The following is a 14847-nucleotide window of genomic DNA, read 5'->3' as shown; positions in this document are numbered from 1 at the left end:
GCGTGGTTTGGGCGTGCGCTGATGACAGAACTGCCTCGTTGAATACGTCTAAGGAATGTTGATTGCCATATTGAGACGTAACAATAGGTGCCCTCGAATTTTTTAAAACGACGCTTTCTTTGCATCTTCTTTCAACTTTCACACTGTTGCTGCTGCTGTGGCTGCTGTGGCTGCTGCGGAAGCTGCAGCTGCTGCAGCTGCTGCTGTCCGGCACACCACGTCATGGGATGGTTCAGAGCGTGTGTATGCACGACAGGGGCGAGTCAGAGAGGAAAGACGACGCGAGAAACTCGTTTTCAACCCTTCGCGTCGAATGTGCACAATGCCCTCTGCAGCTCCCTCGACGTCGTCACATTAGCCTCTTGACAGCTGTAATTATCCGTGACTCTCCTCAATAGCATTGAAGAAATTGCAGCGCTTCCCTTTCTACTAATGTGCGAATGCAAAGGGGACGTAGGTAGAACTCTAGAGAGCAGGGAAGAATGGGCAGTTCCCATACAAGGGAGGTGGGAGGTGACGTGAGAAGGTAAGGAAACCTACTACTGTACGGCAGCGGTTTCGGGGAAACTGGATAAGCTTAAGTTGAAGTTACGTAAAGTACGGTGCTGCTACTTCTCAAAAATATCCACCACGCAAATATGTCAAACGGACAATTTACGCAGGGCGCGCAGAAGCGGAGCCGCCCTAATTAAAGTGCACAGGACGGCCCAGATGACACTACAGAAGCGGTCGACTGTCAAATCAGCGCTTCTGTGCCCGTGGCGTTAGATTTGCGGCTATGGTATTGCTAGCGGTCGCAGATTTGATCATGACCGCGGCAGCCGCATTTCCAAGGAGGCGAAATATAAAACGCAGGCGCATTACATATTGGGACACGTTAAAGAACATCACAGTGTCAAAATCATTCTGGAGTCCGCCACTTCGGCGCGCCTCATAATGCGATTGTGGTTTTGGCTCGTACAGCCCCATAATCCAAGTTTAATACTTCTGTCACGGTGGGATGTGCAATGTGCGACGATGACAATGCTCAACCCTCTCTGATGTTATGAGATGTTGCGCACAACAACGCCTCAAGCAAACAGCTCTCCTTGTGTCTTCTGTGTACTACACAGACAAACAGCAGCGGTGCACGCAAGGTAGCGTTTAACATCAACTGACCACTCTCGTGTCAGACTAAATGTTGAAGAAATTAAGTTTTAGCCGTGAACTTCACCGCTAATTATTGTCGATGAAAGCATCCAACGCGGAAATGTTCGCGCACATCGATTCCCACAGTGCGTGGGATTTGCATATATTTCTTTTTTGTTTCCACACTTTCCTTCCAATTTACTGCTCTCTTTTTCTATCACTTACTTTTTGTAACTCCTGCTTGATTATTTACACTTTCAATTACCCTTGACTTCGTTGCCGATTTTCTTTATCTCTTCCTTTATTTCGTACCGACGCTTTTCAGGGACACATATTTCTGCATGTCACGGCTTGTCACGCGTAGGCCGTCCACGTGAAGTCATCGACGGTATATGCAAGCCGGTTGGTCGTTCCGTAGTCAAGCGAACACAGTGATGGGGTCATAATGAGAGGAAAGAAAAAAGAAAGATATGTATTGACTGACAACGATGCTCAAATAAAAAAATGACACAAGAACATTACCCCACATGCACTTAATATAGATCACTGATGACGACAAAAGAAATACAACGAACAATTAACAGTGCATATAAAAACTTACACTGCACGAGAAGACAGCTGACAATGGTTCACTAAAACTAAAAAACCTAAAAGTCCAAAAGAAAAGAAATGATGGTATACGCATGGCCGGGCAGCAGCAGCAAGTCCATAAACCCTGGAGTCGACGGCAGAGGTTACCCGAAGAACACTGGCGAGCCGATCTTGTTGCGGTGGATGCGATTTCTGGGCTGGGTTTCCAGGGAGTATAGATCTGACGACTTCCCTCGACCAGGTTGGGCTATATCGAAGGGAACTACCGTCAGCTTTGTTGCAGACGTTAGTTTGTCGTCTCTTACGTGAAGTAGTCACTCGGAGTTCAGATGCGGCTATGCGGACCAGGTAATACTGGATGGCACTAGCCCCTTGACGCTTCTCAGAAGATTATAGGATCAGCTTCTAGAATGCTCAGAGGGGACTAAAAGCTGCGTTTAAATAACTTCTCATTTCCCTAGTTCCCTGGATCGAGTAACGCCACATATTGGTGACGATCCAATCAAGTTCTGCCAAAGTCTTGGCCGCGCCCTCTTTAATTAGGGGCGAAGGAACGGGTGATTTTCTACACCTCTTCCGGGCTGCGGGCTATCCTTTGTTATTTGGTAAGCAAAACATGCTTACGCATGTACTACATGTCGAGATAAAGCCAGTTTTGGTGCTTCCTCGTTTGAAACACAGATTCATAAAGAGAAGACTAGGTAATGTTACGCGCCAGCACCGCTTATTGTTTGCAACGGAATATCGCAATACCGTGACCCCCCCTCCCCCCGGCGCTATTTATCTACACATTCGGTGCATGCCGCTTGCCACGCCTTTCTAGAGCGCGTCACGGGCGTGTCTGCTTTTTCGGCCATATTCTCTCTATCCACCATCGAATGCGAACAGTGCGGATGAGGCGAATTCTCACGCCAACTCTTTCTTTCGAATACACTAATAGATAAGATTTTTTTTTTGTCTAACTTACTTGCACAGGCAATGCATTTGTTGGAGCGATAAACAGCTGAAAGAAGGCACCCATGATTTGACCACGTGACTCGTTTTTTCCCGTCACCTATGAGATAACACCCAACCGATGGTAACCCAAGAGTGAATCTGCATCATCCAATGAATCTAGAGGAGTGTTGAGGGTTGCATTTTATGTCGTCATACAATTAGCTCATTCATCTTTGGGCGTCGCCAGAGTTCGCGGAGATCCAGAACTCTGCCAAACTCGGGCCTTTCTGCATAACACCCCAAAATGGTATCCACGCTGTCTAGCAACAAGCGCGTTTATCGAGTTCGCGCTGCATGCATCGCTTCTCGCCCTCTACTAAAATAGTTCGCCGCATGCTAATTGACTTCATTGCATAGCTTTCCCGTTCACACAAATAGTATGTGCATGACGACTGAACGCGGTTTCTTTTTTTCTTGGTTCAACAGGAGACACAAGAAATAGGCGAGCAGCCACTGCTTGCCTTCCTTCCGAGGGAAGAATGGGACCCGTTTGATCCTATGCTGATCGCAGATGGCCTGTTCGCTGCAGGAAACGTCTTCTCGTAAGTGCTTCCCGTGCGTAAAGGCGGACACTTCAGTCGACGCGCTAAAATTTATGCGCATGTCTTTAAGAGGAAGCTTGACAACACAATGCCCACTAATAATTAGGACCTAGACGTGAAGTGGCGCTTGACTACAGCAACTGCGTGCGGTTAACATTTCAGAGCCCTGCGCCTGGTGCATCTGTTCTCCATGAACCCCCACCTAGGCCCCCTGCAGATCTCGCTGGGCCGGATGGTGATTGACATCGTCCAGTTTTTCTTCATCTACACCTTAGTGCTGTTCTCGTTCGCCTGCGGCCTCAACCAACTGCTCTGGTACTACGCAGACCTGGAGCAGACCAACTGCGACCCGAACAACATCAGGGACTCCTCCTGTCTCACGTGGCGACGCTTCTCCAAGTGAGCGATTCATCCGCCTGCAGGCGGCGGGGAAAATATGTCAGTGCCCAGTTCTTTTACTTCATATTCACTTTTATCCAATCCGTTTCGTTTTTGCCCTTGGCGACATTGGTGCTCTATGCTTTTTTTGCCTTCTATCAACACTTGCACTCGCTCTCGTCAACCCTGTGGCCTTTGAAGATAGCTTACGTGATCTAAACCTTCTTGGTGCAGCCTGTTCGAATCGTCGCAGTCCCTCTTCTGGGCCAGCTTCGGTCTGGTCGACCTCTCAAACTTCGAGCTTACGGGCATCAAGAGCTATACACGGTTCTGGGGCCTTCTCATGTTCGGATCGTACAGTGTCATCAACATTGTCGTCCTCCTGAACCTGCTCATTGCCATGATGAGCAACTCCTACCAACGAATATCGGTAAGCATGGCTGCTTATAGCGTGACCTACGCAAATATTCTTATCGTTCTCAGGTCAGTGGAAGTCATCATGTTTAACACGAAATGGAGAGACAACGGCCCACTTGTTTTCCCAAACCAACAATTACATGATAAGCTGCGACATTCTTAAACCTAAGTTTTCTTCGGCTCTTCCTCGATGTTTCTACTGCCGCAGCTGCTGCTGCTGCTGCTATCCCTATCTTGGGCGCCACGTCGATAGGTGGTTGAGAACCCACGTAGGAGTGCGGGAGATGTAAAAAAGTCGCGGTTTCGCCCGAAGGGCGAAGTATCGATTGTAATAGCAAGTTAGTGGACCGCCATACGAAGTATGAGTAATAGCTTTATTGGCCGTATAAAGGTTTAGACATAGGTAGACTAACTAAACTAAGAAGCATGGTGCCACGTGCACATACGCAAACATGAACACATCTCACTCGATGAGCGTGTAACCTCGCTGTCAATACACTGGAGTGAGGAGTCATGGCAACCGCAGTGAGCGAATGAACCTTCGCGATTCCTCTTGCATCAGCGAGAACCGAACCGCGAAAATACACCGCGCGGCAGACTCTGCGCCTGTCGCGGATAGCGTTCAAGATACAGTCCGCCCGCCACCCCCCCCCCCCTCCCTACCCTTGCCCAGAGCCCTACGCACAACGGAAGATGGCGCCCCTCCTCGACGCCTTCCTTCGTTTCGGGCGCGGGTTTGAGCTACGATTGCCGGCTCACCCTCACATGCTTTCACTTGCAAATAGAGCACAAGAAGCGCGGCGACAATTTTGTCACCCTCGGACGTCATACGGAGCATCACGGCGACGGCGACACTGACGGCAGAAATGCTCTTGCCTTGCCCACATAATTGCTATCACAATAAAAGTATGCCTTCTTTGGGGAAAGCAGCGCCACAATGAGCTCAGGAGCTTCCTGGGAGTCGTCACAATGCCCCATCACCGCCAAAACATTACAGAAGCTGCAGCGCTTGGCTTTGTGCCAACGAGCAACAGCTCTGGGAAACAGTAGAATGAGGAGGCAGCGAAGGGGCAGAACCGGATGCCCTACCCGTTTATTCACCGACGCAGGCTTAATATCTGGGAAGTTTACCAATCTTCGCTCGTGGCAGCTAGCCTCCGTAATTTGAGGTCTCGTCTTTAAAGGAGTGGCTAATACACGTGACCGAAATTGAAGAATAAGTGAATAAATGTTAATTCAAGGTACGGTACATTTCTGATATTTTTGAAAAATAAACATCGTGCAAATTTCTCTTACTGAGAACTGACACAGGGCGTGCAGACGCGAAGCCACATTAAACCTGCGCAGCGTCAAGACACACTACGCAAGCGGCCGTCCGGCATAGCAACACTTTTGTACGCGACGCGATATCTTAGTGGGTCGGGGTCGTAGTGTGATCCCAACCATGGCCGACGCATTTCGACGAAGGAACAATCCAAAAACGCTCGCGCGGTTAGATTAAGATGCTTGTTACAGAATCGCAGGTGGAGAAAATTAATCCCGAGTCTCCCACTACGACGTGCCTGATAATGAGATTGTCGTTTCGCCATGTAAAGCACCATGCTTTAGAGTTTACCAATTCTGCCAATATGCGATGCGCCGTCTGAGACAATGAGTGTGCCAAGCTACTCAGGCTATGAACAATGGCCCGCACCAGCGCTTCGAGCAGACATGTCTCGGTGTGTGTTCTCTGCACTACGGATCGAATAAACACAAGTTTTGCACGGAAGGTGAACATCCACTTGCTATTCTTGTATAGCATCAAGCGCTTACTGACTTACGATCACTGCCAATTACCTTCAAGTCACGCAAAACTGCAGAAAGCTTCGGTTACACTGGTTCCTACGTTGCGTGGGAACTGGACATTTTCCTTTAAAACTCTTTGCCTCTTCCTTTGACTTTTGCACTGCTGCTGTCGCTGTCTTGGGCTCCCCTCGGGAGGCGGTTCTGAGCATGCGCATAAAAGAAAGGAGCATGGCAAAAATGAAAGCCGAAAAGCTCGTTTCGACCTTTCCATAACGACTGTGCAAGTAAACACCATGGAGATTTGTCAAGCGCACAACTAACCAAGGACGTCCAGGCGCAACGCCGATTAAAGCAATGCAGCGTCTAGGCGACTCTACGCAAGCAGTTGCACGTCAAAAAACACTTCTGTGCCCACAGCGGTAGCTTTCCAGCAGTGGCATTTGTTCAGGTAGCAGGACCCGACCACGGTAGCCGCATGTCGACGGAGGCGAAATAGAAAAATGCACGTACTCTTCGATTTAGGTACACGTTAGAGAACTCCATGGTGCCAAAATTAATCCGGAGTCCACTACTAGGGCGTGCCTAATTATCCGACTGGGGTTTTGGAACGTACAGCCCTATAAGTAACTTAATGTGTTTAAAGATAATAGGAGTTTCATCAAAGCTAGGAACAGAGCAACATGATTTGCAGTGCAGAAGAGTATGTAGCGGCCCAGTACTTTGAAGAGACAATGTCGCTAAGATGAACAGTAACGCAGCGTGTCGTATGTCCAACATATCGTTGCGTTAGCAATTATATGGATACCCCAGGTGCATTTTTGTCGTCGCCATGATCCGTGCCCAGCCACTGGCACGCTTCGGCACGAGCCGACAAGCGAACGCGTCGCTTAGCATCGCTTGGAGGAAAAGGGCGAGCAAACCGCTGGACACAGGCTCTGACGCGCACCGACACTGGCTCTTCGGCGGCGGCGCACTGTTGCTGGACTATGTTGTCCTCAATCATTCAAGTCCGGCCTAAAGCAGCAGACTGTAGACTGAGCTTGAGAGAATAATTTAGTGACCTATATGCTCTTTTAGTTATAAAAAACACGTCTCACTAGTGCATGTGCGCCTGCCGCAACAGTTTCTTTTTACCTTTCAAGTTACAATAGTGCACAAAGTATTAACATCAGCGCTCGCACGTGAGCTGCCTGCAAGAACGCTTTGCAAACGCCTGAACGACCATGCCATATGATATCAAAAGCTGCTGTACGATATCATATTTGGTAGCTCATTTCACAGCCAACTATGTAAGAATTAGGCGTGCAAAGTTTCGTCGAAAAGTCTGTATCAGAAATATTGTCACGTAGTAGTGATGCTGAAAAATAATGCAGAGTCAAAACTGGAGTTTACAAATTTAACTCTTAATTAGTCGAGCTTGTGTCCACAGAAAGCAACACTCAATCGCAATGATAGCGGCGAGCAAAGTCGGCGATCGTCGAAAATCTCATCTCCGGGTTAAGCGCGTCCGCTTTCACATATCAGTCATAGAAAGTTCCACCGTATTTTGGTGGAGCTCACACGCCATCTACAAGATAGGGGCGCTATAACGTAAAACTATTCCAATATGTTTTTATTCCAATCTCCTCACTTCAAATTTGCGTAACGTCAACGCAAGCATCGGGCTGTCACCTGCAGGGCTCTCTGAACAAACCAATCAAACGCTCTCCTCGTTCATAGGAGGTCACTTTTGTTTGCTTGAAAAACGAATAGCATTGCCTACACTGAGCGGCTTGTCTCATCTAATTGGCTCACAAGAGGTGAGGAGCGCGTTCAAGTGCAGAGGGATTCGATGGGGCCGAGCCAATGCACTGAAAATAGATAAGCGGATGAAGAAGGTGGCGCCGGCGTCTGCGATTGGTCCGCTTTCTCTTACTTAGCTTGCGGTGGCTCGTCGACAATCGCGGCGGCTTGCAACGGAAGCTTAAGAATGACGCTAAAACGGATCCTCAGCAAAGAATAGTTGGCAGAACGAGGTCGTGAAAGTGCCGAAAGTGTTCGAAAACGTTACATGGCCACGCAAAAAGTTTTATTGCACGCAAATAAACCCATGCTCTGCGGCAGGTGCGAGTAGCCAGTGTATCAGCGATCGGCGGCAGCCATCTTTTATTCTTTTCGGAACGGGGCAGCCTGCGGCTATTCAGAAGAAATTTCAATTTTGTTCGGCATATTATTGCATCTTTAACGCGTACACATCACTTTGACGCCGTAAGATTTTGCGGTTTTGTGACGTCGCGTGACAGGCAGGTGAAGTGGGCGCAGCCCGAAAACTTTTGACCAATAGCCGAGGGCTAATTGTGAAAAGGCATCGAACGAGAAATAACTATTTTTCTTTTGTTCGGTCAAATTATGCATAATCAGTGTGTACACGTCATATCAGATGGGGAGCTATCGCGGTTGTTCGTGACGTCGCGTAACAGACAGGTGAAGTGCGGGTGGTCCAAAAAAGCGTTTCACCAATCGCGGAGAGCTGATGCAGAATTGGAATAGGAAAGTTTGGAATAGTTTTACGTTCTAGCGCCCTAGTACACAATTCATGTCGCGTATGCAATGAGGTTAAACAGGTTTTGTGGGCAACAGACAATCGCCAGCACCATCGATAACATCCGCGAAACTTCCCATAGGCGCAGGCGCGTCCTGCGCCAAGCGATAATGTTTAACATGTGTTAGCCAGTGAAATACGGTCTCCGGATACAGATAAAGAAATATGCGTGTCAATATAATTATGCGGGTCGTTGCACGAAAGAAACGTGAAAAAGTGGGTTCTGTGAAAATCAGGAAAAAGAAAAGTTGAAACACCTTAAGCGCTCACGAAAAAACATCTAGAATAGCTGAAATTTATCTAATTCGTGGTTTGTCTGCTCCCGATACTTGATTCTGTCAAATCTTGCCCATGGAGCACCGCATTTATTATTCAAGGTTGTTTTGAAGCATCAACACCGCATTGGGAGGCCTTCACATTGAGTGTATTGCTAGAAAATTTTGTACTGTGTAAAAGCCATGTTCTATTGTAACTTGTTTCAACATGTCAAGTCTGTTTTTCTCGACAGTAATGGAATGACATACCGTGAGATAATACAAGTTTGAGAATCGGAGGGCATTAATATGTGTAATACGTTGCCCCTTGCCAAGTCGTGCTATTGAAGCACTCATTCGAATGTATAGGGGCAGCTCATTTGCAGGAAATAAGATTGTATATATATATATATATAAGCTGGTTATTTTCACAATTAAGTATTGAGGTGCGAGTTGAAGGATATTTGAGAAGCCTTAATTATAGTTGCCAGAATGGTAAAAGTGCTACTTAACGACAGACATCAATTTATTCTCAACGCGTTCAATCAAGTCACAATTTGATTTGCACGTTGCACCACAATCTGTAGAGGCGTACTCTAGTAGTGGTCGGCACACAGCATCATACAACTTTAGAAACAGAACAGGTGAGTGGATATCATGCATTATACGACACACACTTCCAAGAGCCTGAAGGGCGCGATGTGTGATTATCTCGAGAGATGCTGAGCGTTCTCTGCAAATACGCACCGAGATCTTTCACTTCATCGACCGTAAGCAGCGGAGCGATCCCCAAGGGTGTATGACAATTGCGCATGGTGTGTTTTCCGCATGTAACTTAATGCCATAGGGGGAAGAAGAAGAAGACCGCGTGTGAAGGACGAACTCCGTATGAACTCCGGCTCTTGGAACACCTCACAGCTGATCTTTTGTTTCTACAACGTGCTTACCACCACCAGTCGACGGATCTTAACGGGTGAAATCTTTTGAGACCAAGATCTGCCACAACCGGTGAGACCTCGGCGCTTGGACATTTCGAGGCGAGCAGGCCGCAGCGCTAGGCCTAACGTAGGCGCCGCGATTACGGCGCGACAGCATCGCGTGCCGCACATGCCCACTGCACTGCTACCGTGACGATGGCTGCCCGAGACCCCCTGCCTGCTGCAGCATTGGATGAAACCACACCAGCCACCGCTATGGATCAAGAACCGACTGAAGACAACGAAGACGGGACTTGGTTTCTCGTGGCCCGAAAGTGCAAGAAACAGGTCCAAGCCACGTCGAGCGTGCCACCCAACACCGAACCCGCACAGCAGGACCACCTACATCTGACATTGCGCAATAAGAGCTCGCAGCTGCCCCCGCTACCGATCGACGACTTGAAAGTGGTCTTCCGACCGAGAGATGGACTGAATCTCGGTGAGTGGCCGCAGCACTCTATAGCCAGAGCTATAGGCACAGCGGCTCAATTAAACGAGAGCACGCTCCACCAGCTAACCATCCGCATACGCCGAGAGCAGAACGTCGCAGTGGTCAGCACACCGGACGAAGAACTAGCGGCAAAACTGCAGCTGATCAAGTCTATATGCCTGGAAAACAAGCAGTACGAGGTTCAGGCCTATGTGGCTGCTTCGGATGCTTCCTGCAAAGGAGTCATTTCCGGTATAGAAAAGAACACAACCCCGACAACGCTGATGACAAATATCCGATCCCCGATGGCTCAGGTCCTGCATGCAAGAATGATGGGAAATTCAGCCACGGCCATCATCACGTTCTCTGGCATTCGGGTTCCCCGGTATATCTACTATTACGGAGCAGAATACCGGTGCTACATTCATAAACCCCGACAGCAGCTGTGCAGCGTGTGCCTCTCCACGGGTCATCGAGCAGATGTTTGCCCAACCCCGGATAAACCCCGGTGTGCTGCGTGCGGAACTTCCAACCCCTCCGAAGGACATGATTGCACGCTGAAATGTTATCATTGTGGTGGTGAGCACCCCGCCACTGACTCTCGATGTCCTGTAAGGCAACGCAAGCCCTTTAACAAGAGCCACATGTTCCGAGAGCAGCAGAAAATGGCGGAGCAACAACTTCAGCACGACAAGTCCAGCAAGGTAACGACATTCAACGGTGCGGCACATGCGACTACTGATGCAACACGTGGTCGTCCGCGCTACCGATCCCGGGGTCACAGCCAATCCCAAAGTCGCAGTAGGTCCAGGGTCCGCAGGCCGTCCAAGGACCAGAAGCAACCACGTGGTCGAAGCCGATCTGGGAGCCGCAGCCTGACGCAGCAGAAACAGCCACCGAAGGAACTTCAGGCCGCGTGGACGAAAACGCCCGACCATCACACCAGGAAGACGACAGCGGTGAGTTGGTCAGCGCAGTTTCCCCCTCTTTCCTCATCCCTTCCTTCACCTCCGTCCGCACAGCAAACAAACAAACAAAACAAAATGTCTCCCACAGCAACGCTTTCACTCACCCAGACACACACACTCGCACCTGAGAAACTCCCTCACAATTCCTGCACCAAACAAGAAGTGTGCGAAATGATAGAGGAAATGGCGACTATTTTAAGAGCGAAGATGCAAAAAATGAAGGAAGAGATCATGGCTGATGTCAAGCACATGCTACAACAGGTCATACAACAAGCCATGACTGACATGAAACAATTCATCAGTGCAACTTTTAGCTCAACTTTCAGCCATCAAAACGACTCCCTTCCACATGACACTAACGCCACTAGAGAACCAAGAAGGTCACACCCTTATACCCGTCCGGCTCGTACAACAACACCTGCCCTCACCAGCGAGGCGGTATCAACCAATCATGGCAAGCAAACCTAAGAGGCGCCCTACCACCACCTTCCGGGTGTGGCAATGGAATTGTAGAGGGTACCGAAGGAAGAAGGGTTCCCTCACACAGTTCCTAGCCACACGTCCTCACCTACCAGACGTTATAGCACTTCAAGAAGTACATTGCACTCCCACACTCAGTGGATACAATGCATACACCGACAAGCATGACACCACCAAACAACCACTAGCTGCCACCCTTGTGTCCAAACAAATCACAGTGATCGAGCACACGCTCGACAGCTCCCACATTCCGCATGTGCTCTTAGAAATTGTACCTAGGAATCGATATGAAACCAGCTTGTTTTTACTTAATATCTATAGTGCACCCAAATCGCGACGAGACGACTTCGGACAACTTTTTTCGGCCGCCAGTAAACAAGCCAAGAAATTGATTATTCTGGGAGATTTCAATGCGTCCCACCCAGCCTGGGGGTACCAAACAGAAACTCCAAAAGGCCGCCGTCTAGTCCACGCCATGAACCTTCATCAATTCACTCTGCTGACAGAACCTGACAAACCAACCAGAACGGGTAACAGTGTAAGCAGGGATACCTGCCCTGACCTAACAATGGTGAAGGGGTTGACTCAATGCTCCTGGAACAGCCTAATGGAGAATCTGGGCAGTGACCACAGCATTCTAGCCACAGACGTCCAACTGGTGGCTATACGCACCCCAGAACGTTCAATTAAAATAACAAACTGGGACACTTTCCGGCGCAACAGAACCAAATCTGAACAACACGACCCGCCATCTCTACGCGAGTGGACACAAAAGCTACAAGCAGATTTTAAAGCAGCCACTAAGCAAATTACTGCAACAACGGAGACGCCGAATGTGGACAGACATCTGCTCCATCTCTGGGATGCTCGAAGAGGCCTGACCAAACGATCGAAGAGGCAGAGGCACAACCGTAGGCTGAAACAAAGAATCGCCCGGATCACAGCAGAAGCTGAAGAATATGCCACCAGCCTCACTAATAGCAATTGGCACAACCTCTGCGACCGCCTTAATGGCACACTAAGTAGTTCCAAAACGTGGTGCCTCCTCAGAGCACTACTCGACCCAACGCACACAAAAACGCACACATCGAACACAGTCCGCACTATCATCCACAAAGAACAAATGAATGATGACGCGATCCTCCAAACACTGCAACAAAGACACATTGCTACAGGCCACCGACCGGAGAACAAAGACTATCCACACGAGGAAGACACCCAATTGGACGGCGATATTACAGAGACAGAAGTGAGGGCAGCCCTACACGGCATAAGACGAAACACGGCGCCCGGAGCAGACGGCATTCACTATGCACTGCTACGCAACCTCGACGACCAGGCCATACGGCAACTCACTGCATACTACAACGACAATTGGCAAAACGGAACGCTTCCACAGGAATGGCGACACGCCGATATCACCTTAATTCCGAAACCCGGGAAACCGCTGTCCCTCCAAAATCTCAGACCCATTTCCTTGACTTCGTGTATTGGCAAACTCTTCGAGCACGTAGTTCTAAATCGCCTCCAACCTCACCTCGAAGTGAACGAATTCTTTCCCAATACCTTATTCGGCTATCGACCAGGCCTGTCTGCGCAGGACATACTCCTACAACTTAAGGAGGATGTTGTGGATGGTCCAAGTAAAGCTCAAACAAGAGCCATTCTGGCGTTGGACCTCAAAGGAGCCTTCGATAACGTCTAACATGACCTCATTCTAAACAACCTTGCATTCTCCCGATGCGGAAAGCGGATCTATGATTATGTCCGAGCCTTTTTATCCGACCGAACAGCCACCATCGGCCTAGGTGATATTCGGTCGGATATCATAAAACTTTCCGGCAGAGGGACTCCCCAGGGTTCGGTTCTCTCACCCACCCTGTTCAACCTGGCGATGGCAAAGCTACCACTGCTCCTCGACAAACTTCCGAACGTGCTGCACGCCCTGTACGCCGATGATATTACAATCTGGGTGACCACAGGATCAGACGGCGCCATTCAAGACGCACTACAGGAAGCCGTAAATATAGTTCAAGAGTACGCAACAGCCGGAGGACTCACATGCGCAGCTGAGAAGTCGGAGCTCCTGCTTGTATTCAAAAAACGGAACAAGGCTGATTTTCCACCAGCCATCACATTGCATCTCGATGGCAACGTTATTCCAAGGGTAGACAGACTACGTGTACTAGGACTTCACATACAACACAACGGGAAGGCCACACATACCCTACACATGCTCCGCCAACAACTTACCCAAATAACGCACATGATAAAGCGCATTACAAACCGCCGACAAGGACTGAAAGAAAAAGACGTACTCCGAATCGTGCAAGCCCTCATAATTAGCCGATTAACCTACCACCTGCCCTATCATAATCTGACTCAGACTGAGATGCACCAGATGGACACCCTCCTCCGTACGGCACTAAAGGCAGCGCTGGGACTACCCCAACATGCGTCTACGCAGCTCTTACTACGACTGGGGGTGCACAACACCATCCGCGAACTAGTTGAAGGTCATTTTAACAGCCAATTGCAACGTCTGCAACGAACAATGCAAGGGTGCCACATTCTATCCCGGCTAGGATACCAAATACCAAGACAACCACAACAGGAAAACCGCACACTTCTTCCGCTTAGCATTCGCAACAAAATTCACGTGGCCCCAATTCCCCGGAATATGCACCCTGACCGTCATAAAGGTCGACGAAAGGCAAGAGCACAAGCCCTCGCTCGCCTATTTGGCGATGACAAATCAAACACTCCAGTCCTATACACCGACGTGGCCCGCTACCCACAGAAACGTGCCCTATGCCTAGTCGTACTAGATAGTGCAGACATTCTGAGAGCTTCGGCAATGCTCAACACTGTGGAGAGTGGCACGGCGGAAGAGGCTGCTATTGCCCTAGCCATCGTACACGCTTCAACCATGCCGGCGCCGGATGGACCTATCACAGTGGTCACTGATTCTCAGACCGCCTGCAGGACTTTGGCACAAGGGAGGGTGACACCCTACACACACCGCATCCTTACATCATTACACCCCACAGCGTTACACAGGGTGCGTATCATCTGGACACCTGGACACGCCTCTCTCCATGGTAATGAACGCGCTAATGCGGTAGCCCGAGAGCTCGCTAACCGGGCGCCATTGGAAGAGCTGTCCAACCCAGACGACGCACCGACAGAACCACTGAACTACACTGAAACTCTACAATATTACAGAAATAACAGGAGACACTTCCCTCCCCCACATAATTCCCTTAATCGAGAAGATGCCGTCGCGTGGCGACAGCTTCAAACTAATTCATTTCCCTGCC

General features: G+C 49.2%; 1 protein-coding gene across 1 annotated transcript in view; it reads left to right on the top strand.

Annotated features, from left to right (window-relative positions):
* Positions 1-14847, top strand: part of LOC126536031 (transient-receptor-potential-like protein) — a 203363-nt gene that overhangs the window by 152928 nt on the left and 35588 nt on the right. The window contains exons 9-11 of the mRNA XM_072287491.1: positions 3142-3257; positions 3420-3656; positions 3870-4065. Coding sequence (XP_072143592.1) covers positions 3142-3257; positions 3420-3656; positions 3870-4065 — 549 coding nt within the window. The remainder of the gene's footprint in view (positions 1-3141; positions 3258-3419; positions 3657-3869; positions 4066-14847) is intronic.

This window comes from Dermacentor andersoni, chromosome 4 (genome assembly GCF_023375885.2).
Source record: "Dermacentor andersoni chromosome 4, qqDerAnde1_hic_scaffold, whole genome shotgun sequence".
Taxonomy (NCBI): Eukaryota; Metazoa; Arthropoda; class Arachnida; order Ixodida; family Ixodidae; genus Dermacentor; species Dermacentor andersoni.
The sequence above is the reverse complement of the archived record's forward strand: the minus strand, read 5'-3'. Positions and strand labels throughout refer to the sequence as shown.